Here is a 15382-nt window from a genome sequence, read left to right on the forward strand (position 1 = left end):
CAAACCAATTAAAACATGGACAAAGGACCTGAATAGACATTTGTCAAAAGAAGACATACAAATGGCCAACAGATATATGGAGAAAAATGTTCAACATCACTAATCATTAAGGAAATGCAAATCACCTCACACCCATCAAAATGGCTATTATCAAAAAGATGAACGATAAGTGTTGGCAAGTATATGGAGAAAAGGGAACCTTCGTACACTATTGGTGGGAGCATAAATTAGTACAGTATTACGGAAAACTGCATGGAGGCTTCTCAAAAAAACTAAAAGCAGAATTACCATATGATCCAGCAATCCCACAACTGGATATACATCCAAAGGATTTGAAATCAGTTTGTTGAAGAGATATCTGCACTCCCATTTCCATTGCAGCATTATTCATAATAGCAAAGTTTTGGAATCAACCTAAGTGTCCATCAACAGATGAATGAATAAAGAAAATGCAGTATACATACATGTATAATGACAACCATACACAGTGGAATACTATTCAGTCATTATAAAGAAGAAAATTCTGTCATCTGCAACAACATGGATGAACCTGGAGGACATGAAGCTAAGTGAAATAAGCCAGGTTCCAAAAACAAATACTGTGTAATCTCACTTATATGTAAACTCTAAAACGATTAAACTCATAGCAACAGACAATAGAATGATAGTTACCAGTGGCTGGGGATGGGTGGTGCAGGGAGGATATATTGGTCAAAAGATACGAAGTTTCAGTTAGGAGGAACAAGTCTTTTGAGATACATTGCACACTATGGTGACTATAGTTAATAATACTGTATTACATATTTCAAGATTGCTAAGAGTAAATTTCAAATGTTCTCACCACAAAAAACAGTAAGTATTGGAGGTGATGGATACGTTAATTAGCTTGAATAATCATTCCACATTGTATACATATATTCTAACATCACTTTGTACCCCATTAATACATACAATAATAATTTGTAAATTTACAACAAAAGAAAAATAATTTAAAAATTTAAAAAAATTTAAATTTTAAAAAAGTAATTCTTTAAAAGAAAATCTTTTTCACTCTCTGAGATTTGTTAATCATTGGTATTTGCTACTGGATTGCGACTCTAACTCTGGCTTGGGAGACAGGCTGAGAAGTTTTGGATGACAAGCAATAAGATTTGTTGCTGTTGTGCTTTTAATCCCTGTGAGCACATTTGGTTTAAATAATCTCTATGGCTGCACCACTTCACAATTTCCAGTTTGCCCAAACAACTTCTGCCTCTGATGAGAGCAGGGCACAGTAGTCTCCCTTGGTACCCCAGGGCTCACCATGACCACTATATATTTCAGCTCCTGGTTTTGTGATACTGTTAAAACAGCTCGAAACAAATGCTGTGAGCTCCAGCTGGCTGTTTGCAACCCTTGTGTGGAGGGTTCTCTGAAGCCCCAGGGGGGAAGGTGCTGAGGAGCTAGGCACGCAGCCCTTGTCCTAGTCCCAAACTCTGGGAAGCTAGGTTTTCTTTCGTGTTAACTGATCTTTCTGACTCTATTCGTATTTATATCCAGAGATAAAGAAAGCTGAAGTTCGATTGAGAGCTAGGGCTGATAAAGGACCAAGAGTCAAGAATGCCCTTACTGCCTTCATGTCCTCATCAGTAAAGAGAAAGTGCTGGATTAGGTTGTCCCCAAGTGTCCTCTTGTAGAGACTGATGCCAGCAAGCAGGGGTGCATCCCATACACACACTCATTGCTAGTGCTGCCATCAGGGCTGCCCTGTGAGGTGGTGCCCAGGGGCTGGTGGGGAGTCTGGCTCCCTGTCTAAGCTCCCTCTACGAGGGGTGGACAGGGCAGCATGTACCATGTTGGCCACAGCCAAGCAGCTCACCTGAAGGCAGCTCCATCCCTGTCCCCGCCCAGTTTACAGGTAGGGGACAATCTAATGATCCTTCTAGCCATACAGCTTAAAGAAAGCTGCTTTGTTTCCTTTTAAAAGATTTAGAAGTGATCCACAAATCTAACAGAAATACTTAGAACCAACAAAATCATTCTTACAAATTAGAGATTCCATTGATTATTTGGGAATTTGCAGATTTTTTTTTCTAACCTTAGGATACAGACATCAAACAATTGCCCTTGGTTTTTAAAAAAACGTGCATGCATTCTTTTTTTCCAGAATCTACCTTTTACCCAGGACAATTCATAAGGAATTTAAGAATATGCAATAATAATATCATCTAATCAGCACCATTTTATAACAAAACATAATTCTAACTTCCTAAAAGGGGGGAAGCAGGAGAACAAAGGGAAAAGGGGAAAAGGCATCCACACAAAATACCATAAGCTGGAAACGATGCTCGATCTCTAGAACAATACCATAGACTTGCTTTGCACACCCTCTTCCCCTAAATCCTCTATCCCTAAATGTCTACTCACCTGCCTTTCTTAGACATCTCGTGTACTTCTCTTCCTGGCCAGCGCACTCTGCTTTCAGTGGCCAAAACCCATCCCCACCACAAAAGAAAGATGCCAAATTTCATATTCTGAAAAGCCAACATGGGTTTCCAAATCCAAACAGTTCTCGCAAGAAACAGCAAAAAGGTGTTCTTTTTCTCTCTTAAGACATTATTGGTCTGTTCGTTATTAGAAGGATGTTTACTCATGCAAAAAAAAAAAAAAAATCAACCGCGAGTATGTAATCTGGAAAGCAGGAGAAAGCAATTTCCACTAAACCTATAAATCCTCCTACGTCACATGTCAGGGATTTTCTGAACTGAGGTTGAATTCTTGTGTTCCTGTGGAACAATTATTTTGGCCAGTCTAAATTAGTTCATCGTCAAATGTGGTAAATATGTTGGTAAAGGTCTATTATCTTGTCCATGGAATACAGGGAAGTAAAAATGGACCAAACCAATTTCCAAAACAAAAAAGACTGGAGATGCTGAAATGTTTCATAAGTTCACATTAATGAGCGCATCCCTGGATCTATTTTAAGCTTCCAGCCGTTATTATTTGCTCTAGCTGAGAGCTGGGTTTGGACAGCTCCCTGCCCCCACTTCTTCCTGTGGCTGAATCTGTGAAACCTCAGGGCTCCATACCTGGGCAGGCTGTCTGTACGGCTGAGATTGGGAGGGCAAGTGAAGAAGAGGCTTTTCTATCTTTGTTTTGCGCGGAAACAACTAAATTTCCTTGTTAATTGCATTACTCTTATAATGAACCTCATTGGACTTTTCACATATGAAAAGTATCAGTAATAAACTATAGCCATCAAGTCTGTGATATCTATCTACAGATAGCTTTTCTTTTTCTTTGATGCTTGCTCTAAGACTCTGCTGTAATCTACAGGCCAGAGTTTGCGTCTTCATCAAAGGACAGTCTCAGAGCCTTGTGGAAGAGACTGCACTAGGTACTCCCAACTATCTACTCTTCAAAGCAGAGCTAACACGGCTTTCATAACTTCCTGTACTGCACTGGCAGACTGCGTGAGGAGTCCTGGAATTCTATAGTTGAAAAGCAGACAGTTGCACAAATCCAAGGTCCAACAGAACGAGAATTAATTACCCAGGGCCAGTTGCGGTGGCTCAGGCTTGTAATCCTAGCACTCTGAGAGGCCGAGGTGGGAGGATTGCTTGAGCTCAGGAGTTCAAGACCAGCCTCAGCAAGAGGCCCAGCTACTCGAGAGGCAGGAGGATCCCTTGAACCCAGGAATTTGAGGTTGCAGTGAGTTACAGTGATGCCACCCATACCCAGACAGAGTGAGACTCTGTCTTAAAAAAAAATAAATAAATAAAATAAACTTTACTTTCCATTAACACCATGTGGCTCTACTGTAGAGAGACTCTGTACCCTCTTTTTGTTTGTTTTTTTGGGATTTTTTATTTTTGCCAGGGTCTTGTTCTGTTGCCTGGGCTAGAGTGCGGTGGTGTCATCATAGCTCACTGTAACCTCAAACTCCTAGGCTCAAGCAATCCTCCTGCCTCAGGCTTCCAAATAGCTGGGATGACTACAGGCACGTGCCACCACACCCGGTTAATTTTTCTATTTTTTGTAGAGATAGGGTCTTGCTATGTTGCTCAGGCTGGTCTTGAACTCTGGTCTCCAGGGTAGTAATTCATTCAGTGTAGGAAGGACCAGGCAGAGGTTGACTGTAGCTTACTTTCTCATGGCCTTCAAGTGTCCCCTTGCTTCTGGCCCTCAGAGTAGCCCAATGCCATGCAAAAGGCCCTCCCTCACTGATGGAGCGAACTTCAGACACCGCACCCCGGCTACTCCCAGACAGTGGCCCCAGGCGCTCATCAACTGTTTTCAACTTGCTCCCTCTAGCACAGCTTCTAGCTACGGTGGCCTCCACATCTGTGGGTTCTGCATCCACGGATTCATTTCAGATCAAAAATGTTCAGGAAATGCCGGGCCCGGTGGCTCACGCCTGTAATCCTAGCACTCTGGGAGGCCGAGGCGGGTGGATCGCTCAAGGTCAGGAGTTAGAGACCAGCCTGAGCAAGAGCGAGACCCCGTCTCTACTAAAAATAGGAAGAAATTAGCTGGCCAACTAAAATATATATAGAAAAAATGAGCCGGGCATGGTGGCACATGCCTGTAGTCCCAGCTACTCAGGAGGCTGAGGCGGTAGGATCGCTTAAGCCCAGGAGTTTGAGGTTGCTGTGAGCTAGGCTGACACCACGGCACTCACTCTAGTCCGGACAACAAAGTGAGAGTCTGTCTCAAAAAACAAAACAAAAAAATGTTCAGAAAAAAAACAATAAAAAATATAATAATACCACAATAAAAAATAACACAAATCCAAAAAAACAATACAGTATAAGAATCATTTATATAGCAGTTACATTGTATTAGGTATTCCGAGTAATCTAGAGATGGTTTAAAGTGGGGGGGGGTATAGGTTATATGCAAATACTGCGCCATTTTTATATAAGGGACTTAAGCATCCATGATTTTGGTACCGAAGGGCGTCCTGGAAACAAAACCCTTTGGATACCCAGGAGAGACTGAACACTTACAACAGTTTTGTTCCTGGCTCTGAGGTCGGTGCCCAAACATGATCTCTCAGCATTGGGCTGGACCTTGCCAGGTGGGGAATTAAAGATGAATTAAAGAGCAAAGGAAAGGAATTTGATAAAACAATGACCACAAGAGTCATTTTTCAGTTCCAGATGTAGCTGTTTATTTACTCACTGTATTTCCTGGCCTATAATTTAAGCTGCTGCTGGAATCAAACCATTCAAAGACCAAGAAATAAGAAAGAATATTGTTTCTCGTGGCCACTCCTGACTGTGAGGAGTCCAGAAAATACAACCTTACCCATTGCTAAAATTCTATCACTATGGGGGAATAAAAAAGTAAATTTGGGGGTACAATCAGTGGCCTGCTGAACTCTCTAATCGTTCTTCCTATCCCAAAAGTCAGGTGGCCATGACTTGAATCCCAACTCCCGTTCCTGTAAACCCACATTGCTGGGCTCCTTTGTTCCTTGGCCCTCTTCATATCTGGAGCTAAACACTCAGATCAGTCAGGACATCCAAATAAAACAAAGAGGGGACAAAGCGTTAGGCCATTAATATCAGTCATGTCGGGAAGGCTGTGGTATTTACAGTGTGCTTCCAAAGCAACCACCCCCATTCTGCATCTGCTAGTTTAATTCAGGTCAGATTCCTTGATCTCTAGGTCTTTTGATGCCCATCTGTAATGTGCTCTTTTTGTCATTTCCCTGTCGCTGTTTCCCTGCTGCGTTACCAATGCCATAAAACAGCTGGTGTTGGTGTCATATTGAAAGCACTTAAATTACTTAACTCAAGTTATTTAATATGGTGGTGACAATAAACTATTTGGAGGCTGTCTACCAACTATATTGGAATTTTCATGATTGATGAGAACTCTAGATTAACAAGAAGGATCAATTAGCTGGAGTAGTCTAAGCCTTGTGGTCTAAACACACCCAGCCCAGTGTTCCAAAAACTGCTGCAGCCAGAATTGCAGGACCAAGGATCAATAGACCATTAGACTATGACCTTTTGATAGCAGAGCCTTAATTTTATCCATACATATTTTTTTTCATCACAAGCTTCATGATAAACTTGATGTCTGACACTTGGTAGAAATCAATAAATATTTGCTGCATGAATAAATGATAAATGTCTGTGTCTAGATTCTTTGTTTTGTTTTTTTTTGCATGTGTAAGTCCAGTTTTTCCAGAACCATGTGTTGAAAAAACTATCTTTTCTCCATTGAATTGCCTTTGTTTCTTTGTCAAAGATCAGTTGAATATATTTGTGTGGGTCTATTTCTAGAATCTCTATTCTGTTCCATTGATTTATTGTCCACTCTTTTGCCAATACTACACTGTTCTGATTACTGTTGCTTTGTAGTAATTCTTGAAGTTGGGTAGTGTCAGTCCTCCAACTTTGTTCTTCTCCTTCAATACTGTAGTGACTATTCTGGGCCTTTTGCCTTTCTATATAAACTTTAGAATCAGTTTGTCAATATTCATAAAATAACTCATTGGGATTTTGATTGGGATTGCATTGAATCTATAGACCAAGTTGGGAAGAACAGACATCTTAATAATATCGAGTCTTCCCATCCATGAAAATAGAATATCTGTCCATTTATTTAGATTCTCTTGATTTCTTTCACTACACAAATAAACGAATTAATAAATATTGCCACTGAAACTTCATGTTTGGAAATATTTGTGGAATGTTTATAACCTGAGTCATACCATAAAATTTTCTTATTTTCAATATTCTCTTCTAAAGAATAATTAAGGAGGCAAACTTAACATTTTTTTAGTACCTACCTCCAACAGATAACTTGAATGAGTTCACATCTCCAACTGCACTGCCACCACCAGGACCCATCAACTCTTCCCTTGACCACTGCAATAGCTTCCTAACCATTCACCTCAGAGTCTACCCTTGACTCCAGTGCCAGTTATCAACTTATTGGCTCCCAAGCCAGTAAGAAAGCCACCTTTCCTTGTCCTACATTGTAATAATACAGCTAACTCTTAACCCGTGTTTCTCCCATGCCAGCCAACAGTATGCTAGGTTCTGCCAATAGAGGGTGCGGGACAGAGTCTGCAAGGCTAGAAGAGGGAGAAGAGAATTTTCTTCTTCCTATTTTAATGTTTTAAGTGGCAGCAAGGGAACAGTGTGCAGCTGGTCCCTGTGGTGTTCCTCAAAGCAGCTGAGGTCCTCATGGTTCCAGCAAGCAGCTCCCAGCAAGTTTCTTCTTCCCCACGCCCCACGGTTCCTGCAGGAGCCACACCTTCTCACCAGAGTATGGACCACAGACCTTACGGGACCTCCTCTAAGTTCCTTCCTTGTTCTTCCCTCAGCCCTAGCGTGCTCTCTGCACTTGCTACCTCGGTACTCTTAGGGTCCTTTTCTTTGCCTTTTAACAGTTAACCACCTTGTACCTAGTAAACAACTCCTTGTAAAATGTTCCCTGTTCAAGTTACTGGTGTGGTTTCTGCCTCTTGACTAGATCCTGACTAATACACTCCCTATTTTATTCTCCAGAGATCAGCCAGAGTGATTTATTTTTTAATTTGGATCCCACTGATTGTCTCTCTGAAAAAAATGAAAAATAGGCTGTCAATAAAGTGAATGAACCCTCCACTTCCTATTGATACACTCCTGTGGTTTCCCAATAAACTTTGACTAAAAGCTAAACTTTATGTTAGCCTCAAGACCTCTGCCCAGCTTCCCAAGTTTATCGGACTTCCTTGCCCCATCTCACTATGCTCCAGACACTGTGCTTGATGTAATGGTTTCCAACTGCTATGGTTAGTTTAATGTGTCAACTTGGCCAGGTCATAGTACCCAGTTACATAGTCAAACACTTAATTTAGGTCTTGCTGTGAAGATATTTTGTAGATGTGGTTAACATCTACAATCAATTGACTTTCAGTAAAGGAAATTACCTTGATGATGTGGGTGGGCCTCATTCAATCAGTTGAAAGGCCTTAAGAGCAAAACTGAGGTTTCCTGGAAGAAGAAATTTTGCCTCTAAACTATAGCATCAGCCCAATAATTCCATCTTACTTGCCTGCCCTGCAAATTTTAAACTTGCCAGCCCCCACAAACACATAAGCCAATTCCTTGAAATAAGTAAATAAATGAAGTAGGATATATGCTATATACGTTAAGAATGAAAAATAAAATTCTAGTCCCCCAACCAACTGAATAGACCCCCCTCTTGGACAAGGGGACCTCAGAGAAACCTTAAAAACTACGTTCTCAGCCATGACAGGACATGAGGTTGGACATGCTTTGTTATACCCTCTCCCTGTTGTGATTTGGACACAACTGACCAGCATTAATATTAAAATAGAGATCAGAGTCTGACAGAACAGACTCTTTTTGGCAATAAAATACCAAATTATAAATAGGACCTACGGCCATGCCAGGCAAGGATTAAATCATACACCCCCACACTTAAAGAATAAACTATGTTCTAACTGCCACAAGGTTTTTCTTTTTCTCTAGCAGCTAAACAAGCATTGGATTTGAGATAAGCCATTTTAAAACAATTATATGTCATCCACCACCAGACGCTGACTAACTGACCTCCCTCATAAGCCATAACCATAGCTGTGATTGGCCATAAGACTGGTTTCAGTAACTTTCTTCTGATAAGAGACCACTGACTATACACTGGTTCTGGCCATTGAAAAGAGGTTGTGCACTTGAGTGCCTTTGTGTCCCTGCTTCATCTTTTGACATATAGAGCCTCCTAGCAATGCGGTTAAATGTTAAGGCTCGGCCGGGCGCGGTGGCTCACGCCTGTAATCCCAGCACTCTGGGAGGCCGAGGTGGGCGGATCATTTGAGCTCAGGAGTTCGAGACCAGCCTGAGCAAGAGCGAGACCCCATCTCTAAAAATAGAAAGAAATTATATGGACAGCTAAAAATATATATAGAAAAAATTAGCCAGGCATGGTGGCACATGCCTGTAGTCCCAGCTACTCGGGAGGCTGAGACAGGAGGATCGCTTGAGCTCAGGAGTCTGAGGTTGCTGTGAGCTAGGCTGACGCCACGGCACTCACTCTAGCCTGGGCAACAGAGTGAGACTCTGTCTCAAAAAAAAAAAAAAAAAAAAAAGGCTCCACCCCAAGGTGAACACAGGATACATGTAACATGCATGTTTGCCTATAACACATGTGCGTGACCCCCTTTCATGAATATTCATAGCTCCTATAACTTGTTGAATATGTATACTTAGCCAACCCCTTCAGCATAAATCCCTGTTTACCCTTCTCTCCCTCAAAGTGTCTGCATCCAGTTTAGGTGACAGGTCCTCTTCCCAGCCTGGAGGCCTTCATTTATTTATTTCTTATAACAACTGTAACCCATTATAAGAAATAAAGCCTCCTTTCCAAATTTTTGAAGACCTTCTGATTTTTAAGTTGACATATATGAATATATAGCATTTTATATACATATACATATGTCCTACATATGATGCTATACCCGGGCACCTCAAACTTACCCTGCGAGCCTGCCTGGAGCTCTGCTCCCCACTTTACAGGACTGGCTCTCCCCACCCTTCAGGTCTCAACATTGCCTTTTCAGAGAAGCACTCCCCGACCACCCTATCTAAGTAGGTTCTAGATCTCTTATTTGCTGCCACTCCAACATGTTCTTTCCTTCAAAGCATTTCTAACTACTTGTTTATTGTTGAAAAATATCTCCCTAAGATTTTAATAATCAATGAGGCATATCTATTTGCTCACCACTTAGAACCCTACCTGGCTTACAGTAGGTGTTCAATAAATATTTAGTGAATGATTGAATTAACCCATCAAATGCCTAACACTTTTATTTACTAAGGAAAGAAATGCATCAATATATTTAAATTTTTTCTGAGTTTAATTTTGGAATATTTCAAAATATAGGACACAATTTCAGATGTCCATATATTAATACATTTTAAGAAACATTTCAACAACAAGGTTTGAAATACAAAGTATTTCTGATTAGCATTGATTTAATTTTTAAAAACAAAATATCTTAATTGCTCCAATTTTTCTCACCTTGGAAGGTCCATCTAAGTCCAAACCATTATGTGATGCTCATCTCATAAAAAACAACCTCTCCTGACCACAGTAGGTCATCATGAGCTCTCTTTGTTCATGTACCAATGGTGCTTACTCTGTACCACATAACTTTAGTATTAGGTGGGTGCAAAAGTAATTTTGGTTTTGGCATTGTTGAAATTTGCTGTTTGATATTAGAATATATCCTTAAATAAAAGTGGCTATGTTATACATCATTTTAAAGTGCATTTCTCACTTTTTTTTTTTTGCTAATGACTTATTACTTGCTGTTTATTTTATATTTATTTTAGACTATGGAAATGATGTTAGACAAAAAGCAAATTTGAGAGATTTTCTTATTCCAGTCCAAAATGGGTCGGAAAGCAGCAGAGACAACTCGCAACATCAACAATGCATTTGGCCCAGGAACTGCTAATGAGCGTACAGTGCAGTGGTTGGTCAAGAAGTTTTGCAAAGGAGATGAGAGACTCGAAGATGAGGAGCGCAGTGGCCGGCCATTGGAAGTTGACAACGACCAATTGGGAGCAATCATGGAAGCTGATCCTCTTACACGACAGGTTGCCAAAGAACTCAACGTTGATCATTCTACAGCCGTTTGGCATTTGAAGCAAATTGGAAAGGTGAAAAAGCTCGATAAGTGGGTGTCTTATAAGAGGTCCGAAATTGAAAAAAATTGTTGTTTTGAAGTGTCATCTTCTCTTCTTCTATGCAACAAGAATGAACCATTTCCTGATTGGATTGTGACATGAGACGAAAAGTGGATTGTATATGACAACCGGTGATAACTAGCTCAGTGACTGGACCCAGAAGAAGCTCCAAAGCACTTTCCAAAGCCAAACTTGCACCAAAAGAAGGTCCTTGTCACTGTTGGGTGGTCTGCTGCCCGTCTGATCCACGACAGCTTTCTGAATCTCCGCGAAACCATTCCATCTGAGAAGTATGCTCAGCAAGTCAATGAGATGCGCTGAAAACTGCAATGCCTGCTGCCGGCACTGGTCGACAGAAAGGGCCAGATTCTTCTCCACGACAACACCTGAGCGCATGTTGCACAACCAGCGCTTCAAAAGTTGAACAAATTGGGCTACAAAGTTTTGCCTCATTTGCCATATTCACCTGACCGCTCACCAACCGACTACCACTTCTTCAAGCATCTCGACAACTTTTTGCAGGGAAACGCTTCCACAACCAGCAGGCTGCAGAAAATGCTTTGCAAGAGTGCGTTGAATCCTGAAGCACAGATTTTTATGCTAAAGGAATAAACAAACTTATTTCTTGTTGGCAAAAATGTGATGATTGTAATGGTTCCTATTTAGATTTACAAAGATGCGTTTGAGCCTAGTTATAATGATTTCAAATCCATGTTCCAAAAACCTCAATTACTTTTGCACCAACCTAATAGTCAATTATCTGTTGCCTAAAACAATTGGCTACTGTTCCACATATATTGTATTAGCCCTTTTTCTCTAAGAACAGTATAAATGGCATCACCGGATCTTACACACCTTTTTATCATAGTGACTTTGTACACTGTTAGATGAAAAATTATATTCATAACCATTCTCATGATTATGATCAAACAACAACTGTTTTACAAATACTTAGACCAATTATCTGGTGATTCTCTGAGCAGTCCGTTAAACATTTGACCGAAACCCTTCTTAGGAAGTTGAACACTTTGGTTTCCTTCCAGTGAGGTAACCCCCACTTCCTACTTTTGCTAGCTCTTTCTACCAGGAGCCATAGTGGTTTTTAAAATGTGGTCTCTAGTTTAAACTAATTAGAGGTTATAAACATTAACTATCAATGAAGAGTCGGTAAGAAAAAAACCACCTGTAAAACCCCCATTTCTGAGAAACAAAAAGAAGAAAGACAGCATTAAAGATTTCTATTTTTATGGTTTGCTATTCTAAATGACTTGAATTTTTCCTTTCATTAGGCTAGAAATAGAAATGAGAGGAGCATTTATGAAGTACATGGTATTTCCAGCACTGCCATCTTGGGTGATTTGGGGCATGTTTCGACTTGCTGTACAGCAATCTCCTTGCTTGGCAATAATCCTTCCAAGTTATAGATCCATCTGGGACCAGGCATAAATAATAAATGTTTGTAAAGTGCTGTGTCAATGAAGCAGAGTAATATCACAGAAGTAATATGACCAACATCCTCAACAAGTGACCCGTGGAAAACCAATAGATAGTTTAAAGTGAAAAGTAGTGGTTCTCAGCCGCTATTTCAGCCCATCCAGTGGCTGAAGACCACTGGGCAGCCTTAGGGAAACTGAAGGGAATCGTCAATCCATACAGGTACTATATCTTCCAGGACAATTTTATTTGTAAAAAATAGAGGCTTGACTCAAACTGGCCTAAACAGAAATGTATTCTCTCACAAAACAGGAATTCCAGGATAGGGGGTTGTTTGATCTAGTGATTCAGTGGTGTCATAAATTTCCCAGTTCTTTCTTTCCCTCCAACTTTTATGTTCTCTTTTTCCTCTGGCCATTTTACCCACCGTTGCCATATGGCTGCCAACAGCAAAAAGTTCCCTCACTCACAGCCAGTGGGAAAGAGAGGGAAGTCCTCTTCCCAGAGCACGGAAGACAAGCCCTTCCCTTCAGTCTGACTGAACCAAGGAAGATCACAAGTCCATCCTGGGACAAGTTACCGTTACCAAGGGAAAAACGTGCTCTGATTGGCCTAGACTAAGCAGGATCCCCTTTTGGACTGGGAACGGGGCAGATGTTGAACTGATGAGGAAGGGGGAAGACAGGGTGGATGTGAAACCATCCTTATAAAATTAATTAAACCAAGTTGCTGGGATTTTGATAAGGACATAGTCTTGAAATAGCACAGCTATTAACCAGCTCTTGCCCCATAGCCCACTCCCTTACAGCTGTTTACTGCTTAAGAGGCACATAGACCTCTGTCAGAAAGTCCTATAAGTTCCCTTAATCACTCTTATAGTAATATCTTCAATGTTAAGCAACATAAGACTGTTTCCTGAGATATTTTCCAGACCCTGCATTCCAATGGGCCCACTGACACCAGCCAGTCCTGCGACTCCTGCTGGGAACTGACTCAGCACAAAAATGCAGTTTCTACATCCCTACAGTTTCATCAGTTGTGCCAATTCCCTAGCCCCCTGCCCACCAAAATTCCCTAAAAACCTCAGCCCAGGACTCTTTGGGGAGATGAATTCAAGGGGTTCTTCCTGTCTCCTCCTTTGGCTGCTCAACAATTATTAAACTCTTTCTCTCCTGCAACGCCTGCTGTTTCAGTGTGTTAGTCTGTCACTGTGCGGTGAGCAGATGAACCTTGAGATCCTATAAGGGATGCTGGGTCGGCCACCGATGGTACCCACCACAGGTGCAAAGCATTGCCTGGAGACCGAATACATAGCCTGCCTTTGCTGTTTCCAAAGGCCCTAGCAGCTCTTGTGATCAAAAAATGCAAACCTATTTTGGAAGTATAGCTGCATTTGTAATGGCCTTCAGCCATTTATTTTCTCCACCAAGGGACATTAAAATTATGACTACCATCATCTGATAAGGAAAGAAGGAAAGAAGGGAGCGAGGGAGGGAAGGAAAAAGGAAGACAGGCAGGCTCTTCCTAATGCAAACCTTTAAATGAAGTTGCAGTTCCTATGGGAAAGTGCAGCCCTGTCTCCCTCTGCTGGAGTCACAGTAAAATTGTTTAAGGAAGACTTTCATTCATTTCCAAGTTGGCCTTTAATTAAAACCTGTTGGCTTCTAGGCTTAAATACAACTTCACAAAAAGTCCTCTGGTTTCTTGTTGAAGGAGTTTGACATGCTTGTCTGGCTCCAGGGGCGTAGTCGTGGCGGATGTCGTGGTGACAAGAGGAAATGCTGTGAGATCAGCCTAGGCCTCAAGGCGCAGTGGGTGGGGAGCCCTGCGTGGGGTCTGCTAGGGTGGAAGAGGGGTGTGGATGTGGGGCCCTCAGCAGCTTAGATGCTCTCTGAGGACTGACTACGAGAAACACAGGCACTTTTTTGTCGTCCCCCAGAGCAAACCCAACTGCTGCTGAATAATAATGGTTTGCAACTGAACGGTCCTTTGTCCATTTGGCCCTAAGAATGAGCTCTCAAAGTAGGCAGAAGGTTGCTACCTCCCCTTCCTCTGTGAGGAAGCTGGGCCTTGAGACATGAGGTTATTCGGCCCAGCCCGTGTGGTTAATAGACACGAAAATTTGCGCTTTGGTCCCAGGCCTGTGCTTTTTTTCCTTCACCTCTATGCTCCCCCACCCCTTTCTGAAATGGCTGATCTGCAAAATGATGTTATTTGTGGCGCGTTCTTCTTACTTTCCATGTTGCCCAACAAGGCATTTTGATGACAACTCAGATCTTTTAGTTAAGTAATTCCAGATTATTCCCTGCTAATTAGAGGAAAGGATTTAATGAAATAAACGTTTTGTTTTTTTTTTTTTGGTGACAGTTAAGAATGAATTCATTGAATGAGAAGCCATATTTGGAATTGCCAGCTCTTGAAGAAAAGAAAGAATGTAATTTAACTTTATGATAAAATAAACAACAGACTTCAATTGAATGCATAGTAAGTATAAAATAGGAAATAACAACATCACAAAAGAGCAACATAACATAAGTTGTGCAATTTAATGTTTGACTATTTAACTTTTTTTAGCATGTAACTGTCTTGACTCACAGATTAGCTTTGGTTGCATATAATTCCTTAAAATCAGTTAATACAAATTCCACTCTCTTTGAATCTGTTGAAAAACAAAAATAAAATAATGAATTTTGCCCCATACCCTGCCACCCAGGAGACCATCCTGGACAGCGTGGATGTGAACATAAATCACAAGTTCGTGGGGGACTGCAGGTGATCATGGTGGCACTTTAGTCAATGCTGGAGAGAGAGCTGGCCAACCCTGGCCATGGGGTCTCAGGGCTGTGGATCCTGCTTCTGACTGTTCTGTAGAATGGGCTCCCCAACCTACGGTGAGTTGTAGAATTATTTCATTATATATTACAATGTAATAATAATAGAAATAAAGTACACAATACATGTAATGCACTCGAATCACCCCAAAACCATCTCCCTGTCCCCCCCGCAACCCCACCCCACCCCAGGCTGTGGAAAGATTGTCTTCCATGAAAATGGTTCCTTTGCCAAAAAGGTGGGGGACCCCTGCTGTAGAAAGTGCTAAAGATAGCAGCGCAGGTGGTTTTCTCAGTTGCTTCCTCTTGAGTTGAATATTCAGTAGTTTCTGGAGTTGCTGAGTTCAATTACACCTAATTTAGAATTACCACAGTTCATGCTCTGAAACCTCAGTGATAGAGACATGAAAATTTTAGACAATC

The 15382-nt window shown here is 41.3% G+C and overlaps 1 protein-coding gene across 3 annotated transcripts in view; it reads right to left on the reverse strand.

The window, feature by feature from the left end:
• The window catches only part of GABRR1 (gamma-aminobutyric acid type A receptor subunit rho1), a 36041-nt gene extending 33513 nt beyond the window's left edge, over positions 1-2528 (reverse strand). For all 3 annotated transcript variants that reach the window (XM_069488248.1, XM_069488247.1, XM_069488246.1), the window contains exon 1: positions 2407-2528. In XM_069488248.1, coding sequence (XP_069344349.1) covers positions 2407-2528 — 122 coding nt within the window. The remainder of the gene's footprint in view (positions 1-2406) is intronic.
• Positions 2529-15382: the final 12854 nt, after the last annotated feature.

Source organism: Eulemur rufifrons, chromosome 15, assembly GCF_041146395.1.
Source record: "Eulemur rufifrons isolate Redbay chromosome 15, OSU_ERuf_1, whole genome shotgun sequence".
Classification (NCBI taxonomy): domain Eukaryota; kingdom Metazoa; phylum Chordata; class Mammalia; order Primates; family Lemuridae; genus Eulemur; species Eulemur rufifrons.